General features: G+C 42.6%; 1 protein-coding gene across 1 annotated transcript in view; it reads right to left on the bottom strand.

Annotated features, from left to right (window-relative positions):
* Nucleotides 1-244: 244 nt before the first annotated feature.
* TRUB1 (TruB pseudouridine synthase family member 1) overlaps nt 245-25,072 on the bottom strand; it is a 94,836-nt gene continuing 70,008 nt past the window's right edge. The window contains exon 10 of the mRNA XM_070470249.1: nt 245-423. Coding sequence (XP_070326350.1) covers nt 423 — 1 coding nt within the window. The 3' untranslated portion in view covers nt 245-422. The remainder of the gene's footprint in view (nt 424-25,072) is intronic.

The raw sequence follows: 25,072 nt of genomic DNA, 5'->3' as shown, positions 1-25,072 counted from the left end.
TCAGCTATTGGATGCTCCAGATTATTATAAAAAGTTACAGATCCTCAGTGCCACCCAAATGTAATAAAAATATGAGTGATTATAATTTCAATAATGCAAAATAAAAATATCAGAAAGGTAATGCCTACAAGCTACATATAGTTCTGCTATTGTCTTAGTAAGTAACTCAGTATCAAAGAAAATAAGTCGAGAACATGTTAGCTGCAGAAATTATTTACTTTTATCAAAAAGCCATTGTTTTCATGCCTGTTCATCTTCTTGACACTGTATTCGCTGCCTCCCCAGAGACAGCCTAGTCAATTACATGGTCTTCCTTTCACACTTACATCAAGGCCAAGAGTAAACTGTTCCAAGCACAATGCAACAGCCTGTTTCTTTTGAAGCAGATGAAATAGGGCCATCGTTTTCAATCTTTTTTTTCTTCTGAAAAGTGAGAGGATAAGAATTAGTCTAAAGAGAAGCACGAAGAAACATTTTCTTCCAGTAGGCTGGACAGCACTCACTGTATTCACAATACACTTCCTGATGGGTAAGCAGTGAATTCTTTTGTTTACTAAAAATACCTCAATCAATTTTTCTTTTAATGACTTTCATCACCACTACCTACATAGTGCTGAAGAACATCTCAGTCCCGGCTCTTATCTTTCCTCCTGTTCTTTATTGTTCAGAACAAGCACATACACTGTAGTCACATGATATACCTTATTAGCTGTAACTGAAGCTTAACGGATATAATTAATGGATTATTCCAACCCTCTCTTTAGTTCCTTGGTTCCTTTTATTCTTAAAGAGATGAATTCTAATAGTGGCATTATCAGATTCTACATATAGTAGAGACATATTAGAGGAATAAAATGACCCTTAGGACTTACCATGTGGCTTATTGTAGTTAATAGAATAAATGTCCATCCAGAGAGAGACTGTTAGCTTTTTAGTGCTTCTCTCTTAACCATTTCCTGGAGACTAGAAATCTGTATTTCAGTATCCTTTCCAACCCCTTATTAGCACGAGATTGGCAAGTCACTTATCTTCTCAGTTATATCATCTGCAAAATAACCCCAGCAAGGAGATGCCCAGCCTAGATAATTTCTTAAGTCAAATATGCTTCTCCAAACTGTAACCTTTGATGCTATACTGAATTCCTGGCATTTGTTATTGTTTAGTCACTAAGTTGTATCCAACTCTTTTGGGGACCCCATGGACTGTAGCCCACCAGGCTCCTCTGTCCAGGGGATTTCCCAGGCAAGAATACTGGAGTAGGTTGCTATTTCTTTCTTCAGGGGAATCTCCCTGATCCAGAAATCAAAGCTGTGTCTCCTGCATTGACAGGCAGATTCTTTACCACTGAGTCACCAGGGAAGTTCATTCCTGGTGTTTACTTAAGGATTAATAAAATCAGAATGTATGGTACAATTATGGCTAGAATCAAGACTGCCAAGAGAAATATCAATAACCTCAGATATGCAGATGACACCACCCTTATGGCAGAAAAGTGAAGAACTGAAGAGCCTCTTGATGAAGTGAAAGAGGAAAGTGAAAAAGCTGGCTTATAACTTAACATTCAAAAAATGAAGATCATGGCATCCAGTTCCATCACTTCATAGCAAATAGATGGGGAAACAATGGAAACAGTGAAAGACTTTATTTTGGGGGGCACCAAAATCACTGCAGATGGTGACTGCAGCCATAAAATTAAAAGACGCTTGCTCCTTGGAAGAAAAGCTATGACAAACATAGACAGCATATGGAAAAGCAGAGACATTACTTTGCTGACAAAGGTCCATCTAGTCAATGCTATGGTTTTTCCAATAGTCATGTATGGATGTGAAAGTTGGACTATAAAGAAAGCTGAGTGCCAAAGAATTGATGCTTTTGAACTGTGGTGTTGGAGAAGATTCTTGCGAGTCCCTTGGACTGCAAGGAGATCCAACCAGTCCATCCTAAAGGAAATCTGTCCTGAATATTCATTGGAAGGCCTGATGCTGAAGCTGAAACTCCAATACTTTGGCCACCTGATGTGAAGAACTGACTCATTGGAAAAGACCCTTATGCTGGAAAGATTGAAGGCCAAAGAAGGGGACAACAGAGGATGAGATGGTTGGATGGCATCACCGACTTAATGGACAAGAGTTTGAGCAAGCTCTGAGAGTTGGTGATGGACAGGGAAGCCTGGCATGCTGCAGTCCATGGGGTTGCAAAGAGTTGGACATGACTGAGCAACTAAACTGATGTATTTTATTCCTTTACTATGTTTAATGTTTCCACAATGAACAGGCATTATTTTAATAATAAGATAAAAGTTATCTAAAAAGAACAAAAATAAAATAAAAATTAACAAAAATATGTTTTGGTGTCTAACACATCCCCAGACCTCACCCAGTTGCATTATAAAGTGCAAAGCAACTTGATGTGTTAAGATCACTGTGACACATTTAAGAAATCTAATCAGATGAGTTTAAATGTAGCATTGTATCAGATTTGAATAACATTTGTAGAACATCACATGGAAAAAGCATATGAACAAAAAAGCAAAAAAAGCTTATAGGCAAATGACATGTGATCCTAGTTCCCAGTGCACCAGACTATGATTGGGAAACCTGTGCTCAACTCAGATTGGTTCAATCATTATTTATTGAGGCCAAGACACTGGAGAATAAAGATGAATGAGGGGATTATGATACAGTTGAAGGGACAGATATTTAAACAACTCCCAAACTAGTCAGACTGGCAACTGTTCTGAGAAAGGCAGAAAGGAGACTCTTGTCAGGTATGAGTTCGTGCTAACTGAGGGACATCAGAAATCTTGCACATTTATGTTAATTAAGGAGTTTGCATTGTAGGGTGAGATGTGCCCTGTGTTCTTAGACCAGTTATTTAGCTTCTTGGACCATCTGTTTTCCCAGCTGAAAACTAAAGAAATGGGATTTTTAAAAATTTCTAATCATATCTGTTTTTCTAAGGGTCCATGATTTTATGTTAGGACAATGATGAATGAGCCTCCTTATTAGTGCTTCTTTTGACTTTTTTCTGTAGTCCAGCTAATCACAACTGTTGTCACTCTCTATAATTAAATCCAGTTTGGGGTTATTACTCTCCCACTATTCCCATTTCTCTGTGATGGCAAAACTACGGAAACACCCAATTTGCCGATGGAAAACTCAACTGTTTGACCTGAGGGTACACAATAAAGAGAATTTGGTTCACAGCTTCCCATTCTTCATTATTTCTCTTTAAGGTTTATTGATTAAATGCAAGGTAGGGCAGGAGGCAAATATGAAAACCTGTTAAATTAGCTGTTTTTATAATTAACTGGCTTAGGGTGTCATTCTGATTTAAAGGCATGCAGAGAGCTCATACTTTTTTTTTGTCATAGTGATATTTTTCAGTTTCTGTGAATCTTACACATTAACCTTGAAGCCACATGACATTCTTTGAATTCTTTAAATAGATCTGGGGGGTTGGATTCATGGCTGGCTTTCATTAGCATTACACTCTCAGCAAATAATAGCTACTTTGCTTTCTCTTTTAAAGAGCATTATTCTTGGATCCATTCACAGGGAACTGCATGTAGCCTGCGTTTAATGATTCACTCAAGACAAATAGAAGTTCTGTGTCTAAGTAGCCATTTTCCTGTTATTTATTAAAATCTGTATGAAAGCAATATTTTAATCTGTTCATCCATTTAATTAAAAAATATTTATTGAGCTTCTGCTATGTGAAAGGCAAAGACATCATTAAGTGAAATGATCCATCCTTTCTGTGAATTTATTCTTTTTACGTGAATTTATTCTTTTCTTGTGATATTAAAATGATTCAACCCTTTAAAAATTCTCCAGAAACTGCTGGGGCAATTGATTGTGGGATGAATCCAAAATGCTGAAACAATTGACTAGAATGTAAAAGGGAAAAGGAAAACAGGGTTTCTTAACTTTGGACCGATTGACATTTGGGGCTTCATGGATCCTTGTGGGGAGACTGTCCTGTGCTTTGCAGGACACTTAACAGCATCCCTGGTCTCTAACCCACTAGAGGCCACCCCCTCCCCCCAACTGGAGTGACAACCATAAATGTCCCCAAACATTGCCACCAAGTCCCTCGAGTCACATTCACCTCTAGTGAAGAACCAATGAGATAGAACGACTTTCCCTCCGATAGACTGCCAGTCTCTACTCATGAAAGTGTATTCTTTTTGTTCTTAGAAGTAATATCTAAACATGTGCACTTCAAACTATGTGCCTCGAGATTGCACATAATGCAAATTCCATTCCTATGTCTCTCCCTCTGTCACCAGGGGTGGTAATAATAGGTGGTCCCTTCTTGGAAATGACTGAAAAGATGACTACTGGCCTAAAGTCAGAGTTCAAACTTTGTTTTCCTAAATTGGGGTAAATTTTCACTAACATATGCATTCCTGTAATGGGGGAAAGCCTTTGTATCCTATCATAAGTTAATCACTAAATTTGTGTTGGCAAATTTTAACAGATAGCACTCCAGGAAAAAAAAAAAGCACCAATCACCAGGGTACAAATATTCACACTTGTACTGGGGTCAATTTCCAGCTACTAGCCCAATGTTAGTTTATATGGAGTTATGAAGAGAACCCCATTATAAAATATTGTAGCCATATGTGTACAACAAATGCAAAGAATCTTCAGGAATAGATAGCAAAATAATTATGGAGGGAAGAGTATGGAGTAACCACTGCTTTGGCTTTTATTTTATTTAATAAATGTATTTATATAAGTTAATTTAAAATAGTAACTGCTCTGGGCCTTCCCTGGCAGTCCAGTGGTTAAGACTCTGCTTCCAATGCAGGGGGCACAGTTTCAATCCCTGATTGAGGAACTAAGATCCCACATGCTACATGGCCAAAAGAAAAACAAAGCAAGCAAAGAATCCCATTTTTAGCAACCAGTTTACAAAATTCCTCAAAATTTAACAACTGGCTCTCATGAGCTTCTACAAGCTGGCTCCAGAACACCACTGAAGGACTAACTTTCATGGACTAGATATGTGAGCATATCACCTACCTCAAATGGTCCCTCTATTTCAAACATGTGTATTTCTTAGAGTTTCTATGTGGACACAGAACAGGGTCAATCTTACTACCCACTTGAGCTAATAAATCACCAACCCAGTCTCATTAATCTCCTCATCTTTTAGACTGTACAAAGAGCTGTCGTGCATATAATTTCAACTGACTTTTTAATCACTTTATGCATGTAATATAACAGATATTTCCCTCTTTTTACAGATGGAGAAACTAAACTGAGATCAGCTAACTTACTTGCTCACATTTAACCAGCTATGATATGGCAGAGCAGAGAAACAAGGAAACTACCATTTGTTGAATGTCAACCATAGACTAAACATGGACATTGTGGCTAATCCTCAAAGCAATCCTACGAAATAAATAGAATTGGGCCTATTTTAAATATGAGGAAACTGAACTCAGGGAGATTATGTAACTTTTTCAAAGATCATATCTCTAGTGTGTCTAGAAAGTGAAGTCGCTAAGTCGTGTCCGACCCTTTGCGACCCCCAGGGACTGTAGCCTACGAGGCTTCTCCATCCATGGGATTTTCCAGGAAAGAGTACTGGAGTGGGGTGCCATTGCCTTCTCCAGGGGATCTTCCCGACCCAGGGATCGAACCCGGGTGTTCTGCATTGTAGGCAGACGCTTTTACCGTCTGAGTCAGCAGTGTGTCTAAGTTAGGATCAACTACACAGTGCTTCTCAAACTAATGCACATCAGAAGCACAGGAGAGCCTATGAAAACACAGATTTCAGAGCTCACACCTACCGATTCTGATTCACTGGGGTTAGGATCAGACCCAAGAGTTTGTATTTCTAACAGGTTTCCTGGGGAGACCCTGATGATGGTCTGGGCACCCACTTTGAATACCCCTGAGTGTACCATGCAGCCTATTAATTCCTGGGAGCCCAAGGGTCCTGACTTCTAGCCTGACACTCTGTCTACTTCAGCAGTGTTCCCCACATATTATGAGTTTATTTTGACTTCTAAACTAACCAAGCAAAAGGTGATATTGTGTATATACATATAAATGTTTATTACACATACTAATGTTCTCATTAATAATATATACATACATTTAATCTATCAGTGTGTGGTGGTTCTGAGCTTTTGTGTGAACTGATATTACATAGAAAAAATAGTTAATTGTCATGAAAATCATTAGGTATTATTTTCTCCCAATCTGAGGGCTGTCTTTTCACCTTGCTTATAGTTTCCTTTGTTGTGCAAAAGCTTTTAAGTTTCATTAGGTCCCATTTGTTTATTTTTGCTTTTATTTCCAATATTCTGGGAGGTGGGTCATAGAGGATCTTGCTGTGATTTATGTTGGAGAGGGTTTTGCCTATGTTCTCCTCAAGGAGTTTTATAGTTTCTGGTCTTACATTTAGATCTTTAATCCATTTTGAGTTTATTTTTGTGTATGGTGTTAGAAAGTGTTCTAGTTTCATTCTTTTACAGGTGGTTGACCAGTTTTCCCAGCACCACTTGTTAAAGAGGTTGTCTTTTTTCCATTGTATATCCTTGCCTCCTTTGTCGAAGATAAGGTGTCCATAGGTTTGTGGATTTATCTCTGGGCTTTCTATTCTGTTCCATTGATCTATATTTCTGTCTTTGTGCCAGTACCATACTGTGTTGATGATTGTGGCTTTGTAGTATAGTCTGAAGTCAGGCAGGTTGATTCCTCCAGTTCCATTCTTCTTTCTCAATATTACTTTGGCTATTCAAGGTTTTTTGTATTTCCATACAAATTGAGAAATAATAGCAAACGAAGCAACAGACAAAGGATTAACCTCAAAAATATACAAGCAACTCCTCCAGCTCAATTCCAGAAAAATAAATGACCCAATCAAAAAATGGGCCAAAGAACTAAACAGAGATTTCTCCAAAGAAGACATACGGATGGCTAACAAACACATGAAAAGATGCTCAACATCACTCATCTTCAGAGAAATGCAAATCAAAACCACAATGAGGTACCATTACACTCCAGTCAGGATGGCTGCTATCCAAAAGTCTACAAGCAATAAATGCTGGAGAGGGTGTGGAGAAAAGGGAACCCTCTTACACTGTTGGTGGGAATGCAAATTAGTACAGCCACTATGGAAAACAGTGTGGAGATTTCTTAAAAAGCTGGAAATAGAACTGCCATGTGACCCAGCAATCCCACTCCTGGGCATACACACCAAGGAAACCAGATCTGAAAGAGACACGTGCACCCCAATGTTCATCGCAGCACTGTTTATAATAGCCAGGACATGGAAGCAACCCAGATGCCCACCAGCAGACGAATGGATGAGGAAGCTGTGGTACATATACACCATGGAATATTACTCAGCCATTAAAAAGAATTCATTTGAATCAGTTCTAATGAGATGGATGAAACTGGAGCCCATTATACAGAGCGAAGTAAGCCAGAAAGATAAAGACCATTACAGTATACTAACACATATATATGGAATTTAGAAAGATGGTAATGATAACCCTATATGCAAAACAGAAAAAGAGACACAGATGTATAGAACAGACTTGTGGACCCTGTGGGAGAAGGCGAGGGTGGGATGTTTCAAGAGAACAGCATCAAAACATGTATATTATCTATAGTGAAACAGATCACCAGCCCAGGTTGGATGCATGAGACAAGTGCTCCAGCCTAGTGCACTGGGAAGACTAAGAGGGATTGGGTAGAGGAAGGTGGGAGGGGGGATCGGGATGGGGAATACATGTAAATCCATGGCTGATTCATGTCAATGTATGACAAAACCCACTACAATATTGTAAAGTAATTAGCCTCCAACTAATAAAAATAAATGAAAAAAAAAAAGAAAGTCATTAGGTAAACACCTAATGACTAATTTTAAAAACCTCTCATTGGGGTTTATTATTAAGGTTCTGAACAATCCTGGAAATAAAGTTTTTAAGTCAAATTTTGTTGTCAATAGTCCACGTAGGAGAAAATTACATATGTGTTGCACAAACTTTGAGATCATATAAGGCAAAATAAGCCACCAAACTTGCATTTTCAAGTTTCATTTTTGTTTCAGAGAAAACTGACTTCTTACTTAGCTGATATTTATACTTAGAAGATCTGCATTGAAGCAATACTTAAGGATAACATATATTATAATATTTATAAGACATCTTTCCACCAGGCTCTCAAGTAACTATATACAATCATGTAATCTTTTTCCCAGTGTGGGCTTAGGATAGAGAGAGAATTATCAACGCCATCTTAAAGATGACAAGCCTGCAGTTCTGTGCACACCTCAGGTATCTTGCTGAAGGTCATTTGCAGACTTAACAGTAAAGAGAGAATCAGAACCCAGGCTTTGGAAATCCTGGCTCGGGAGAGCCCTGGTTACATAATTATTCTTTAATTTAATAGATGAAAAGCCTCCTTACAGGAGGGTAAGGGCAACGGTGAACACAACAGTGAGACTCAAGCCAACCTGTGTGGTTATTGGGTAATGACCTAGGCGAGAGAAAAGGAGAGGAGGAGAGTCAAGCTATGGCTAAAAGTAAACCATTAGTTTGAATTACTCATTTCTCTTTATTTCCCATTATCACAGGAAAAAATATGAGTTGACATTGTTCTTTATGGCTTATCAAATGTGACCTGGGAGAACCTCCTAGGGCTTCTGAAAATTGATGCTTTATTCAAACAGCTTTAGTTTAATGTATTGGATTTGCACATAAACAGTTAGGAGGCAATTCATTTTCAAATAATAAGGGCTCCAAGAGTACTTAATTAAAATTATAATTTGATTGTTGTATTGCAGTATATGATTGGGGGAAACGTATTTGAAGCATTTGCCCCACCCCCAGTCTCCTGCCCTTTGCCATCCTTGGAAAATGCCATGTATGCCTGGTGAGCACTCACTTTGCCCTGCTCCAGGTGATGCTGCAACTTACTGCACCTCCCAGAATGTTCATTTCACGGATGACTGAAAATAGTGCTCTTCGTTGCATTGCGGGTGCTTTACCCCTTCCAAGTGATGAGTGGCTTTATGAGTTGAGGAACTTGGATTGTTTTCATGAGCAACATCCAGGGAGTTCCAGGGCCCAGGCTTTACACTTCTGGGAAAGCTCCCCATGTATTAGGACCTCAGGCCAGTCCCTGGAGGCCCAGGAGGAGCCTGGAAGCACGTCCACAGGTGCCGCACTGAGTGTGAATTTGGAAGGAGGCTGAGTTGTCAGGATTTGGTGAAATGTCTCTCTCCATTCCAGCCTCTCCTTTCACTCCATAGACACTGAACTAGTTCAGGCTCCCACCGCGTCTGACCCCTTACTCATTCCCTGGCCCAGCACAAGTGCTCATATGTTAACTGTTGTTGCTATTGTTTCGCAGACTTTTAAGACCACCCAGTTTCTCCCACATCCTCAAATTTCCTCTGCCGCAACATAGATGTCCTCCGGTTTCCACTCTGCTTATGAGTACGCTAAGTCGCTTCAGTCGTGTCTGATTCTTTGCGACCCCCTGGATTGTAGCCTGAGCTTCCCTGGTGGTTCAGCAGTAAAGAATCTGCCTGCAATGCAGGAGTCACAGGAGACGCGAGTTTGATCCCTGGGTTGGGACGATCCCCTGGAGGAGGAAAGGGCAACTCATGCCAGTACTATTGCATGGAGAATCTCATGGACAGAGGAGCCTGATAAACTACAGTCCATGGAATTCTCAAACAGTCAGACAGGACCTAAGTGACTTAGCACGCATGGACTGTAGCCTGCCAACCTCCTCTGGGTTGCCATAACTTCCTCCAGGGGAGCTTTCCAATCCAGGAGCCGAACCCACGCCTCTGCATCGGCAGGAGAGTTCTTTACCACTAGTACCTCCTGGGAAGCCCCCATCCTGCTTAAGAACCTTCAATGTCTCTCTATTAATTTCTCCTGTATGTCTCAAAATACATCAGAATCACTTTGGGTTGCTTTTTATACAATTGCAGACTTGCAGGTTTCCCCTACAGCGTACTGTATCAGACCCTTTTGGAGTCAAGCCTGGGAATGAATTTATACCAAGCTCTACAAATGTTCCTTATACACTCTATTAATAATTAGAGACTCACTGACCTGTAAGATAGTGTCCACAAACTTTTGTGTGGCTCTTTCTCCTTAAAACTTGGTCCAACTATTTCCCCAGTCTCACTTCCTGCCACACAAAATCAATAATACAACTGAAAAATTGTGAAAGAATTTGAAATGAGAAAAAAAATCCTGGGTGTCCTGTCTAGCACACCCTTCTGTGTTATCTCTACCTTTCATTGTTTTTGAGCTATTGCACAACTCCGTTAGTTGTAGAAAATTGATAATGATGGAAATAATCCCTGACTGTAGAAATGTAACAGAATCATGTCTCATGGAATGTGATTGGTTATTGTTCTACGGATAAACCAGCTATGCATCTACTTGCAAATTCATTTCAGCATTCCTCATTGCCTGTATTTGAATAGTTCTTGAATTCTCCTTTGAACTGGTTATGACTTGAACCATTTGAACTAGTTGAATCTTACTGGGGTTCCTCATTAATAAATTAATAAATAAACTCTTTGGCAAGTGTTCATTTTATATTTGTATGAGGTCATGATTTGACCTTTAAAAATTATCCTTTAACACCATGAACATGCTCTAGCATCTTCAGTTTCTCCATTGTAGGATGCTTTCTTGTGCCTCCTTGCCTCCTCCACTCCTCTGCCCTACCCACCAGTTTCTGTGAAGTCCCTCATACTTTTCAAGGCTCCACAAAAGTTGTGAAGCATCGGCTTCTCCATCAAACTTTAAGTCCCATCTGTCCATCCAAACATCCATCCATCCATCCCCAAGTGCCCAACTTAGTCTCAGGGCCCTTGCTCACACCTTATTAGAGTATTTTGCACACCACATTCCAGGTGATATTGTAGTAACTGCTCAAAAACTGAGGGTACAAATATGGCCCCTTCTCTGCTAAACCTCTTTGCATTTCAGTTTCCTCATCTATAAAATAGGGATTATGACAGCACTGACTTCAAAGGGCTATTGTAAGCATTAAATGACTTAATCCACATCTGTTACAGATGACCCTGAACAACATGGAGGTAAGGGGCCCAGACCCTCCTCACAGTCGAAAATCTGCCTATAATTTATAGTCTACTGGCCCAGTTCTCCTGTATCTGAGTTTCCTCCATATCCATGGTTCTGAATTCACATCAGAATTTACATAGTTTGGATTCAACCAACCTTGGATCATGTAGTGCTATAATGTTTACTCCTGGAAAAATCTACCTATAGGTAGACCTGCACAGTTCAAACCCATGTTTTTCAAAAGGGTCAACTATATAAAGTTCTGAATAAATGTTAGCTATCACCATTTTTCATTATATTTTTCTCACTAGTTTCTTGAGATTCCCCATATCCTAGGTAGCAGAAACTACTAACTATCCACAAAATCCATCTTCCTTAGATTACATTTCCTAGCCTCCCTTCCAGCTAGGTATGATCAGAAATGGAATATACACATTTCAGGTCTGGCCCATAAAAATTCCCACACATACTCCTCCAAGCTACCTTCTCTTTCATCAGGGCCACAGTAGAGATGTCAATGACCAGAGTCACCTTGGAAACCAGATGTCAAATGGCAGCTTTGCTTTCAGCCTGGGTTCCTGAAAGACCTCCTGATGCAGTACTCACCCTTCCTCTCCCCCACCCAACATCCCAGAGCGTGCAGTATGCTCCTCATTAGACTGCCTTCTCCCAGGAGTTACTGGGGTTTGCTGAACACGAAGATCAATCAGTCGTCTTCCAACACCAAAAGGAGATGGAGACTCTTTGGGGCACCACTTTTACAAGGTGTGACAGTCCCTCTCATGATGTCCTTTTACTAGTCCGATCATGTCCTTTCTGGCCTAGATGGAAGCACACAGGCAATGATTCTTTACGAAAGTATAGCCCTCTCTGCTGGAGCTCACCTTAGCCAATGAGCTAAGCTCACCTTAGCTTTACAGTTGCTCTGAAAGCTACAGCTGCACGTTCTTACAGCTCAAAGTCACGGGCATATGGGGTCCAAGTGTCAGTCTCATGTCAGCGTCTGCCAGCTCCCAGAACCAGATGAAACAGGTCCCCTTTACTTGGACAGCTGTTACCTGGCCATCCTTCACCCAAAGAGTCAGGCTGCTTTTTGAGGGCCAGAAAACACAAAGATCTCTTTACACTTTTCTTGAAGCCTGCTCATCCAACCTTCACATAACAAAGAGTAGCCATTTGCCTGGCTTTTCCTTGAGCCACACCATCTACACTCTGGGATGCTGGAGAAGCTGGAATTTTTAGCCCAGCCTTCACCAAGCACCACATTTGATCGTTCAGTCACTGTCTTGACTAGCACCCTGATACACAATCACTTTCTAAATCTCCATTCTATAATGAATAGCTCAGACCTGGAAGCAACAGGTGGGGTTTAGGGACAAGAATACACATTCTTATGTTTGCAGGGATCCAAAGTGGTTACCTCTCCTGGTGTTACTGTTCAGTTGTTCAGTCATGTCCAGCTCTTTGATCCTCCATAGACTGTAGCCCACCAGGCTCCTCTGTCCACGGGATTTCCCAGACAATAATACTGGAGTGGGTTGCCATTTCCTTCTTTCCAATGCAGTGGGACGCTTCCTGACTCAGGGATTGAACCTGTGTCTCTTGCGTCTCCTGCATTGACAGGAGGATTCTTTTCCACTAGCCACTAGGGAAACTAGGGCTACCTCTTCTAGGTTGTCCTTATTGTTTCTGCTCCATGCCTACTCCCTTCTGATAACCGTGAGGACTGATGTGATTATGCAGCAGAGCACTTGGCACAGCAGCTGGCACATAGAACACCCAGAGATGTAGCCTTCCATTAGAATTCCGGGAGGACAGCCATGTCCTCCAGTCCTTCCCTTCACCACTGTCAGAGCAAGAATGCTGAGCAATACACAAAGTACAACCCATGTGTGTCTATGCAGGAATAAATATACCTCAGTCTTAAGAAGTTCCTTTAATACTTACAATAGGTCCTTGTGGATTTTGCAAAGTTATTTCAGAGCAGTTACCAAAGTGACAAAGCAGATACTAGAGGCATAGACACTTTATTTCATGGTCAGCACCATAGCCTGACCTCCACACATATTTCATCACCCATCACATCTCCAAGTGGCTCTGCCCATGAGTGACCCTCACCCAAACTCCCTTTCTGCTTCAGAATCTGTGGGGTGGGGTTGGGGGCGGGGTAGGGAGAGAAGCCCGCAGCACTGCCAACTCTTGGCAGGAATCCTTCTATTTTATTTCATTTGGAGGACTGCTTCTAGAGATCTTTCAGCTGTGCAAAGATAAAGGCGTAAAGCATTGTCATCACCATTAAGAGCAAGGTTAGTCGGCATGGTTTTCATCAGAATGAGGTTTCTTTCTGAGAGAGAGAAGCAACTCTATTGCTGTTGGCAGTGAATAAGTGTGTGTGTGCATGTGTGGGACAGAGAGACAAAGGCAGGCAGGTGGGAGGGGGATGGAGGGTGAAGTGTGTTTCCTGCAATGCCTATAGAAGATGTGAACCTCTTTTCACAATGCAGTTCTACACTGAAACACCATGTTAGGAGAAGTCAGACCTTCTGTGCTTTTCTCCTCTGTGAACATTTCGTTTCCTCAGTCTGCTGGGCAGTTACTTGAAGAGCATTTTCCAAAGAGGATGATGCAGCATAGTGAGAGGCCCTGGGGACTGCTCTGTTCAAACCTAAATCAAAAGTCGCTAACACTGTCTGATGGCTCCTTGGCAGTCCTTGTGAAAGGCGCTCACAGCAGCAGCTCCGCACCCCGTGGGCTTCTGAGAGCTCCAGCCAACTGACCAATCAGGACTGAGCTGGCTGCCGCGACCAGGTGAATCCTGATCTACATGGCAACCCTGCGGAGGGGGGGGTCACAGCTTCAGAAACCACACACTCTGAGCAGGACCCGTGACCCGACGTGGCCAGGCTGGAGTGTGTGTGCCAGAGAGCCGGGTGTGTAGAACAGCAGACTGCCCAGTCAGCACACACATCAGGCCTCCATAGTGTCTGTTTTGAATCATTTGAAAGTGAAAGTGAAAGTCACTCAGTCGTGTCTGACTGCAACCCCAAGGACTACATGGTCCATGGAATTCTCCAGGCCAGAATACCGGAGTGGGTAGCCTTTCCTTTCTCCAGGGGATCTTCCCAACCCAGCGATCGAACCTAGGTCTCCCGCATTGCAGGTGGATTCCAGCTGAGCCACAGAGGAAGCCCTTGAATCATTTAGTACATCAACAGGTAAGAATAGATGAACAGATGCTCTTGTTCTTTTCATACCATAATATAGTTAAAATAAATTCATCAACTCAGGATGAACCAAAATTATGTACAGTTATTTACAGGAGCATGTCAGATAAATATTAACTGACTTTAAGGACTTCCCTGGCCAATCAGCGGTTAAGACTTTGTCTTCCAATGCAGGAGGTACAGGTTCAATCCCTGGTGGGAGAGCCAAGGTCCCACATGCCTTGCAGCCAAAAACTCAAACCCTAAAACAGAAACAGTATTGTAACAAATTAAAAAAAAAAAACTTAAAAAATGATCCACATATAAAAATCTTTAAAAAAATTAACTGAATTTAAATTACTGGCTTATGAAGGCATACAGAGACAAGGAAGACACGGGAGAGAGAATCCACGTACAAGTAACAAATGTAATTTAAAAGTCAAAATAAATATAAGTTACGGTGAGTGCTAGAAGGAAGTTTACAGGGTAAAAAGAGTGAAAGTGAAGGGGTCACTTGAGGCAGGGTGAGAAGACAGCTGAGCTGAGTCCCACAGGATGAGAAGGAGGCGGCTTTGGGAGGAGGTGGGACAGCTGGGTCAGGGCTTGGAGACAGAAAGTGGTTTGGTTTGTTAAGGACCAGAGAAGAGGCTCCAGTGTGGCTGGGATGCAGTGATCAAGGGGAAGGAGGTTAAGCCATGAAGGTAACACATACTAAGACACAGAGGGAGAGGTAGGAGGAATAGGGCACATGAGCCTTCTAGGCCACAGCAAGAATGGATGGCAGGTGAGCACTTCCAGCTGTCCAAATGGAACGGGCTGCTTTGCCCAGAAAAGAAGTTCTCATCAACCAAAGCTTAACCATGCTGCTCTCAAAACTATGATGCAAGACTCTTTGGGTCTAGAGTCCGGTTACACTCTTAGAGTCCTCATCACCTATCATATTATTGGATTCATTTCCTCCTTGCCTGAGAAGCTCTTTTCAGATAACTGTGCCTCCAATGTTTTCATCTGAAAGCCATAGATAAAAACTGATGAGGGTAAGACAGGACATGGCCACCACCAGCTGGCAGCTAAACCTGCCTGCCAGCAGGGGCTAGAAGCCATTCTTAGGGATTTCATGTAGGGAATACTCCTTAGATGGGGAGAAGATGACCTTTACTATCTCTGCCATTCCTGAGAGTTAATGAGATCTGTGTGAACACATTACAAAGCATAGCATACTTCCTGGTGTTAGTGGATATTTAGGGGAATATTGGCTTCATGAAAATTTAAGATGTAGATCTGCAGAAAGCAAAACTTTTTATTTATTTTTTTTGGTAGTATATAATGAAGACAATTTTTATTATAACTGATAAATATTTCTTTTTATGCCAATAAAATGCCTCTGTCAAGTATGCAAGGTATCTTTTCAGCAATTGCTTCATCACTTGGACCCTGGGAGATATTTTGAAATACATAGGCCATCCACCATCTTCATGATCTAAGGAGAAAGTTATGTGACAATCATTGTGCACTGGGTCAGTTTTTAACCTCAGTCAGTATTAGTCTCTCAGTCTTTGCGACCCCATGAACTGTAGCCCACCAGGCTCCTCTGTCCATGGAATTCTCCAGGCAAGAATACTGGAGTAGGTTGCCTTCTCTTCTCCAACTTTTTGACTTAGATGCAGTTTTTATTTTTGACACAATTAGAATGTTCCTACTTAAGGAAGCTAGGTTAAAAGATCTAACCTTTTGAAGAACCACTTACCTTAAGCACTAAAGAACAGCAGGCAGAACCAATTCTTTTTGGAAAATGCAGAGCATCCCACAACCGATTGATATTTTTGCCCTGTGATCACAATCCACCTCCATCTCCACTGCTGTGAATCACTTGGAGCTGAGAACTTTCAGCTTTGGTAACTTGTTCTCTAAGTGCAGCGTTTAGAATTTCCTCTTATTTTCAGAATTAGTGAGATGGGATTCATCTCATAATAAAACTGTTCATGTTAAAAAAAAAAAATCATCTCCTGAAACTACTGAAGAGTTTGAGAGGGAAGGTGCAAAGTGTTCCCAACAAGAGCCGCATTTGCCCACGGCAGGGACACGCAGTCCTGCCTCTGAGGAGACTGCCGTGTTTCTCAGGGTTCTCGCTGGCTGCCACAGAGGAGGCCCAAATCCCAGGAATCCCAGAAAAACACCTGCCACCAAAGGCCTTCGTACCTTCTTCTCTCCTGTTACAGATGTACCAGGTAAAACGTGGGCTGCTTCCTTGTGACTGTTCCTCAAAGCCTGGTCCTTGGAATCACATGGGGTGGGGGTGGGGAGATGCTTGTTTAGAGTGATGAATCCTGGGCTCTGAAAGTGAAAGTTGCTCAGTTGTGTCTGACTCTTTGTGACCCCTTGGGCTATATAGAACCTTCCAGGCCAGAATACTGGAGTGGGTACCTATTACCTTCTCCAGGGGATCTTCCCAACCCAGGGATCGAACCCGGGTCTCCCACATTGTGGGTGGATTCTTTACCAGCTATACCAGCAGGGAAGCCCAAGGATACTGGAGTGGGTAGCCTATCCCTTCTCCAGCAGATCTTCCCAAGCCAGGAATCGAACCGGGGTCTCCTGCATTGCAGGCAGATTCTTTACCAGCTGAGCCACCAGGGAAGCCCCCCCGGACTTTAGTCCAACCTAGTAAATGCAAATATCTCAGGATGAAACCCAGGACTTTGCTTTATTTGAAATGTTACCCTTGTGACTGTCAAGTTTGGGAACCCCAGGTACTGCTTTACTTGGATAGACATTTTGTCCATTTTTCATCAAGTAAAATTAAAAAAAAAAAAAAAACTGGGAAAAAAAAAGAAAAAAAAAGAACAATAATGGCAATCAGTGCTTAGTCACCATTCTAAATACTTCCATTTATATATTTATTAATTTGACACTTATAATGACTTTGTGGCAGAAGTATTATTTACAATCTCCATTTTATAGAACAGTGGATAAACGCACACTGTTAAGAGAGGTAAGAAACTTGCCCAATATCACACAGCGAGGATTCAAATCCAGACAGAGTCTGGTTTCAGAGTCTACACTGTTAATCCTAGATGAGTCTGTTTTCATACCTTGGCTCTTTATAATGTGAGCACAGCCCCCATATCCCATTTATCTGGCCAACACCTCTTCTTACAAGACTAACTTGGCACTTCTGTCTCTGTGAATCCTTTCCTCACCCCCTGTGAAGTAGAATACCTCTTTCCACGTGAGTGAGAGGAGAGAGGAGGCCGCAGGCAAGGTGCAAAGCTGCCATCTTGCTTCTCCCCCTCCCCGCAACACTGTTGTTAGGGAACCATTGACCACAACTGCCCACCCTGGTCAGGCAAATTAATGACTACTTGCCTGAGTGGTCTCACAACAGGAGGTCCCAATAAGGAACACAGTGCTGCCACTGCAAAAAAAAAAAAGAACAACAACAACTAACCGGGAGAATCTGGGAGAGGCCAAAAGGAGGGAGGAGACGCCAGCTCAAAATATGTCCTGCCAACCTCCCAGAAACCCTCACGCTGGAATCCATCTTGGCTGAGAGATGATGTGCCACCAGGAGGGGCCTGAATTGGACCAAAGAGGGGCACAAGGAAGATGACTATCCAGAGACGACCTGGAAACTAGCCCCATTGCCATAAAACCGGAGACCGTAAGCTCCATGGCAGAGCAGTCCCACCGGTTTCCTAACCCGACTGCTCTCTACCTGGGTGCCCCTTCCCAGCAAAGTTTTCTGCTGTGTCAGCACGTGGGTCTCTGTGGACAATTCATTTCTGAGTGTTAGACAAGGCCCTGGAAGGGGTCCTCCTTCCAGTATCTCTGTGACATCTACCACTTGGCAGCGTCGGAATGAAAACCACAGTTCTTAGGTTAATAAAAGCAACCATACCAGCAAGTCACTGGCATTGAATTTACCTAACAACTGAACCTTGCAAACCCATGTCAGATTTCCATATGTGAGGTGAAAGTTCTCATTGACTAATCAGAGCAGGTCCACCTAAATGGCTGACCCAGGCCAAGGTACCAGTGACCTCCTAAGGCAAGACAAATGTTTCTAAATGCCCAGGAGAGAGCAGGAGTTCTACAGGAGTTTGTGGAATGAATGAATGAATTCAGTGTGACTATATGCCACTTTGTGCTTTCTCATCCGTGGAAACACCAGGGCCCAGGGTCTTCTCAGACCTCTCCAGCCTTCAAGCCAGGGATCCTGCTTTGCTATGAGGATGCTAACCTTTCCTTACCAACTGGAAATGAGCTGATGGACATGTAAATGCTTCATATTTATGTAGTGCATTATCCCAAAATAGACTGCAAATCCTCTTGAATTGTCTGATCCGCCCTACAATAGTGTGAGGAATCGGGCTTTGTTATCCTCATCGGGAGCGCAGAAGGAGTAAAACTGGAAGAAGGTTAAGGACTAGCACAGGGTCAGCACACGTGAGAAGCTCAGCCATCTTTAGAAGCAGGTTCCCTAGCTCACAGGCTGGCCTGTGAGTTCTTTCCTGGGGTCCTTCCTGCTCTCTGACGCCTAATGACATCTGCTTCACTGCATTTCTGCAAACTCTGGTCACATACATGTTTTCTGGTGTCTGACATTCTCTCATTCTCCACCAAGAATATTTCCAGTGTGACCATTACCCCATCAGCCACTCCAAGCAGGAGGATTTGAAAGGAGGGCCGCTATTTTCCATGAGCACAATTATTTATGTGCACAAATGATTGTGCACATAATTGGCTAATGGAGAGTGCAATCGGCCACATGTGGGCATAATTAGCCACTTGCCCCTCATTTGGAGGGTGTAATTATCAAAGCTGGCAATTTTATATCTGCAGATAATTGTACGTGCAGAAGAGAATGATGGGTAGGAAATCCGGTCCTTAATTACTTTTCACATCGTTATTTCCAGAAAAGCATTTAGAGGTAAAGGTAACTTTATGTTTTCAATTTCTTGTTTGGATCCACCAGTCTAGTCGTGGGGGTGAGAGCAAGGCGTAAGGAAGAATGAGCCAGGATCTGTGTCCCAAGCTGAAGTCTGAATGGTCCTCGCCAAAAAACCCCAGCAGCCAATTACCCTGGACATTACACCGAGGCCCACCTAGTGGTCAGCCATCTGCCTCTGCAGACAATAGAACTCAATTTTTATCCTTCTTCACTACTGTGTATCATTTTTGCTTTAGCAGTTTTAACATTTTCCTCACTTTGTAGTTTTATAATCTCAGATATACCAGTTGGCTTGGCACAGTAAGTGATTTTGTTCACTGCTGGAAATGGGTCATTTAAAATGCTTTAACAATACCTTTAGCTAGTCATTCATCTGGGGATGAACGTAGAATAATAAATTGAGAGCACGTCTCTCTGTGGTTTTTCCGAGACCTTAGATGGTAGTGATTTTACATTCTCTGCTGTGCCCCCTGAATTCTGGCTTAAACAGCTCTGCAAAACTTTTCCCACTCTCCCACTCAATCACACAAAAATACACTTGCTAACAGCAGATCCTAAAAATACATGTCACATGCGAGCACAAGGGAAATTATTTCTTCACATGAATTGACTCTTTAGGAATATGCCAACTGAGTAATTTTTCAAAAAGAAACTCCAAATCTCCTATTACACCATCCTGCACCTCCATCAGAGTATTATCTATATGGGTGGGGAGGGCAGTATGCACAGTGGTTAGGGGACAGACTTTTGGACATTAGAAAGACCCATGTTCCAGGCTTGGTTCTGCCACTTGCTGAGTATGTGACCTTGGACTCAATTTCCTCATCTATGAGTTGGGCTGGTCTAAAGATTAAATGGAATGCAAGGAAAGTGCTTAACACAATGTCAGGCACATTCTAAGGACTCTAATAAATGACATCTATCATTAATATTTGGGCTTCCCTGGTAGCTCAGACAGTAAAGCGTCTGCCTACAATGCAGGAGACCCAGGTTCGATCCCTGGGTCGGGAAGATCCCCTGGAGAAGGAAATGGCAACCCACTCCAGTATTCTTGCCTGGAAAATCCCATGGACTGAGGATCCTGGTAGGCTACAGTAATACTAAGAGCCTCATCTTTTAATCCATAGTATACCTTATCTGTGGGCTTCCCAAGTGGCATTAGTGGTAAAGAACCCAACTGCCAGTGCAGGAGATACAGGAGACGTGGGTTCAATCCCTGGGTTGGGAAGATTCTCTGGAGGAGGGCATGCAACCCACTCCAGTATTCTTCCCTGGAGAATCTCATGGACAGACGAGCCTGGTGGGCTACAGTCCATAGGGTCACAAAGAGTCAGATATGACTGAGGTGACTTATCATGCACATCTTGTCTGTATCAGTCACATGACACTCCATATGACCAGTGCACTGGCCTCATTCCCTACTAATTGGATAGGAATGTCTTCTGCGTCTTTATAATCCACACAGTGTCAGACCCATAGAAGAGACTCAATAACAGGTGATGAATAATGGTGACATCACAAGAGGTCTGTTTCCAACATCCACTGCTCTCAAGCACCATGTCACATGTCCTTCATGGCTTCTGGACCTGGAAGCCATAGAAGGCTTCTATAAACTCCATCTTCCACTCCATCTATGCTCATCCCCATAGATTTAGGGATCTTCCTAACTTCTGTTTCCACCTCGTCAGCTTCATAGCCTCTGTGATCACTCCTACACCCACCCTTAGCACAGCCATCCTGTAGTGGTTCATCATCCCTCAGACCCGAGGAACCTCAAGATCTGGAATTTTCTTTGACCTTGTTGATTTCACCTTCCTTACCTTCCTCCTTGGCTGGGAACCAGTCATGTGCAATCTCTTCCCAGCTCTGCTTTTAGGGCGATGGCTTAAAACCAGTCATAGTGGGAATATTTATACCACAAAGATAAAAAATACTGCAGTCAGGATTTCCCCCCCAACACCTAGGAAAGCCAGGTGCTAGTCATTTTCCAACGTTGCACTGTGTGTGTTTACAAATAACATCATAAGAATCCCTTCACACCTGTTCCCCATCACCCCCTATTGGCATCATTTACTTTCCTGTTTGGTACCCAAAGTCAGCTCTCACAACAATACATACAGCACAACCCTTCAACTCCAAGCCCTTTGATGCTCTGCTGATTCTACTGTCCTATCTCTGCTTATGGGTCTCTGGACTCAATCTCTTCCTCTGATTCCTTTCATTCCTCCTGTTACCCATCTCTCACTGACTCCTAACGTGCTCCCACAATGGATATTCTTAACCTTCACCTCCTGTGCATGCTAAGTTGCCATGTCCAACTCTATGCAACCCCATGGACTGTAGCCTGCCAGGCTCCTCTGTCCACAGGATTCTCCAGGCAAGAATACAGAGTGGGTTGCCAGGCCCTCCTCTGGTGGATCTTCGTGACTCAGGAATTGAACCCGCATCTCTTGCATCTCTTACATTGGCAGGCAGGTTCTTTACCATTAGTACCACCTAGGAAGCCCTCAGCTCGTGATACGTGTATAATTTTAAATATGACAGACAACTGTCTGTCTGCACTCTTACTCATCATTCTGATAGTCTCATCTTTTTGAGAAACAGCGGGGTAGGGAGAGAGAGAAAAGAGGTCACATGCTGGTCTTTTCATGGCTGGCCTGTAAGTCCCTTTAGATTTTTTTAAACCCAGTTTTAATACTAATGTAACCCTTCAGGCAGTAACTTTCATGTGGCATTTGATGGGGTTTTTTTTTCATTCGTTTCAAAATGGAATTTGTTACTGTGCATCCTTGCACAACTCTCTCAGTGCATCTCAGCCTCGAAGTGTTTATCAGAACTGATAGAGTTCTTCCTTGAAAGAAACAAATCATAAATATTGCCTTTTATAAAATTAAAAATCTACAGTGTGGTGCTTACCATAAGTCATGCATCTCAGTGTTGTTTATACTGCTCCCGCAAATAACACCCAGTGTTTTTCTCCGGAATGCTCGCTGGACAGGAGCCCTCAGGGGGCTGGAGAAAGGATACAGGGAGGCAGGAGGGAGGAAGGAAAGGGAATGCTTACAAGGGCTTTGGGCACTGCTCTCTGTGACCGTCCTGCACGCGGCTGAGAGCCTGAAGATGGAGCCGGGTACATTTGACCTGCACGGTCCTTTTGGAAATTTAAGAGATTTTACACACAGATCAAGATTTCTGGCTTTTCTTGAGAAATCGTCGGTATTGGCCATCCCCAGCCAGCATTTCTACAGGGGAAGGCAACTGGCTGGAAAATGAGAAGCAGCTGCCCCTTTAAAGCAGGCGTGCTCTCCAGCTGGAATCAGCCCTCACGCCCCACCCACTGGCCCATAATTGTTTTACATCCAGCCCAAATCACTTGTTCCTGTTGTCAGCTGGGTTTCTGCAGGCATGTGAGTTGGTGACTTCTAGCCTAAAGAAGCCCTGGAGCTTATGCACATTTTACAAACTTCCCAACATGTTGGTTTATAGGAAACGGTGGAAGCTCAGGACTCCATTCATCTCTGATGAATCTTTGAGCATCTCTGTGAAAGTGAAAGTTGCTCACTTGTGTCTGACTCTTTGAGACCCCATGGGCTCTACAGTCCACGGAATTCTCCAGGCCAGAAAACCGGAGTGGGTAGCCTTTCCCTTCTCCAGGGGATCTTCCCAACCCTGGCATCGAACCCAGGTCTCCCACATTGCAGGTGGATTCTTTACCAGCTGAACCACAAGGGAAGCATGGCAGCTTATAGATAAAGCAGGTGTTCAGTTAACTAGAATGAAGTACTCAGTGAATGAGAGGGATGGAACATCTGAGCAAGACAGACCCCAGGGGCCTTGCTGAAGCTCGGTTACATGAGTACACCTGGGACTAAAGCCACAGAACGTCACCCATAATGTTGTAGGCTTTGCTCTCTTGGCAGTTGTTGCTTTTAAATTATGGTGCTAGAGAAGACTCTTGAGAGTTCCTTGAACTTCAAGATCAAACCAGTCAATCTTAAAGGAAATCAACCCTGAATATTCACTGGAAGGACTGATGCTGAAACTGAAGCTCCAATACTTTGGCCACCTGATGTGAAGAGCCCACTCACCGGAAAAGACTGCTGCTGGGAAAGGTTGAATGCAAGATGATAAAGGGGCAACAGAAGATGAGATGCTTGAATGGCATCACCGACTCAATGGACATGAATTGGAGCAAACTCTGGGAGATAGGGGGCCCTGGTGTGCTGCAATCCATGGGGTCACAAAGAGTCAGACACAACTTATAGACTGAACAACTACAACTCTGAGCAGTGGAGGTGAAATCCCCTCCAGATGTGTGCACAGAATGTGTAAGCCCTTGGGAGAACACCAGTTAGAACCAATAGGTTAGGGGAGCTTCTTTCAGTAAACAAATTTACTACCGAGTCAAGACTTCTGTGCTTAATAAAAGGACCAGAGCTCTACCCAGTCATTTAATCCACAGTTCACCACTGTGAGCCTTGGCCTCTGTTTCCTCATTAGAGAAGCAAGCATTTGATGGTGGAGTGAACTTCTACCTGATTCCATTTCTGGCTTCCTCCAGAAGAGTGACTGGTGAGCTAGTTACTCTCAGTGCCTTCACAGTAAACGTCTTGATAATTAAGCTTGTCACTGATGTTAAGGGCGTCCCTAGTGGTTCAGATAGTAAAGAATCCACCTGCAATTCGGGAGACCTGGGTTCGATCCCTGGGTTGGGAAGACCCTCTGGGGAAGGGAACGGCTAGCCACTCCAGTCTTCTGGCCTGGAGAATCACCATGGACAAATGAGCCCGGCAGGCTACAGTCCGTTTGGTCTCAAGTAATTGGAGACGACTGAAGTGACTTAACACACACTGTCTTTAAAATAAATTTTTAAAAATTTCTGAATTCCAATTAAAATCATCAGCGTTGTTTTTCTGATGTATAAGGAAGTGGGAGATGGTGAGAATGCTATTTTCTAACCATGTTGACTTGTTCTTTTTAAACCCTGGGTTGGGTTGGTGGGAGCTTTGAAATTGCTTGTCTTCCTGAGAGTTGCTACCTCCAGCCTGAAAGTTTAGAAGCAAAAATCCTGCATGGAGATTAATGAAGACCTGTGTCATACTGCCTTCAAAGCATCTGCCGGCTCTCAAAAAAGTAATGCACTGGCTCTCATTCTAGTTAGAGCGGAACAAAATGGGCGCCTTTCCTTCTCAGTTGAAAATTAAAAACCAAGAAACTGTTCCCCCCTGTTTTGATGTAACCTGACACCACTGTGCATGTGAAGCATCTCTGGTATTGAAATGAAGGATAAAGAAAACACCAAGGTGCTAATTGAATTCATATCTCCTCCTCTCCCAGATGCTAGAAAAACAGAACTCATAAAGCACTTTCAGTTCTGAGAATCTAAATAGCCCAAATGGACCCCTTCACAAGTTAAAATCCTTTAAAGCATCTGAAACTGTTGCCAATCAGATTTGATGCTTAATATTGCTGTATACAAACTGTCTCAGCAGAGGACATGCCCCAAAAGGAAGCCAGAATGTTATTTCACCAAATAATGTGTTTATCACATAAACAATGATATAAAATCTGTGGGGGCTTAATTAAGAACTGCCAGAAGCACTCATCAAGTCAAAATAAATGAACAAAGATGAATTTCTTAGATGAAGACCGAGATGCACATTTAGATCAATGCAAAGCTTTTGAATCATTAACAATATTTACAGGTTTTAGTTTTTAAATATTTAATAATTTGTAGTACAAAGCAATAACTCTTAAATAAACATTCAATAGCAGCTGTTATTTGTTAAGTACCTATTTCACATTAGACTCTATCTTGACACTTCATAAGTTTGT

The sequence above is a fragment of the Odocoileus virginianus genome, chromosome 7 (assembly GCF_023699985.2).
Source record: "Odocoileus virginianus isolate 20LAN1187 ecotype Illinois chromosome 7, Ovbor_1.2, whole genome shotgun sequence".
Lineage (NCBI taxonomy): Eukaryota > Metazoa > Chordata > Mammalia > Artiodactyla > Cervidae > Odocoileus > Odocoileus virginianus.
The sequence above is the reverse complement of the archived record's forward strand: the minus strand, read 5'-3'. Positions and strand labels throughout refer to the sequence as shown.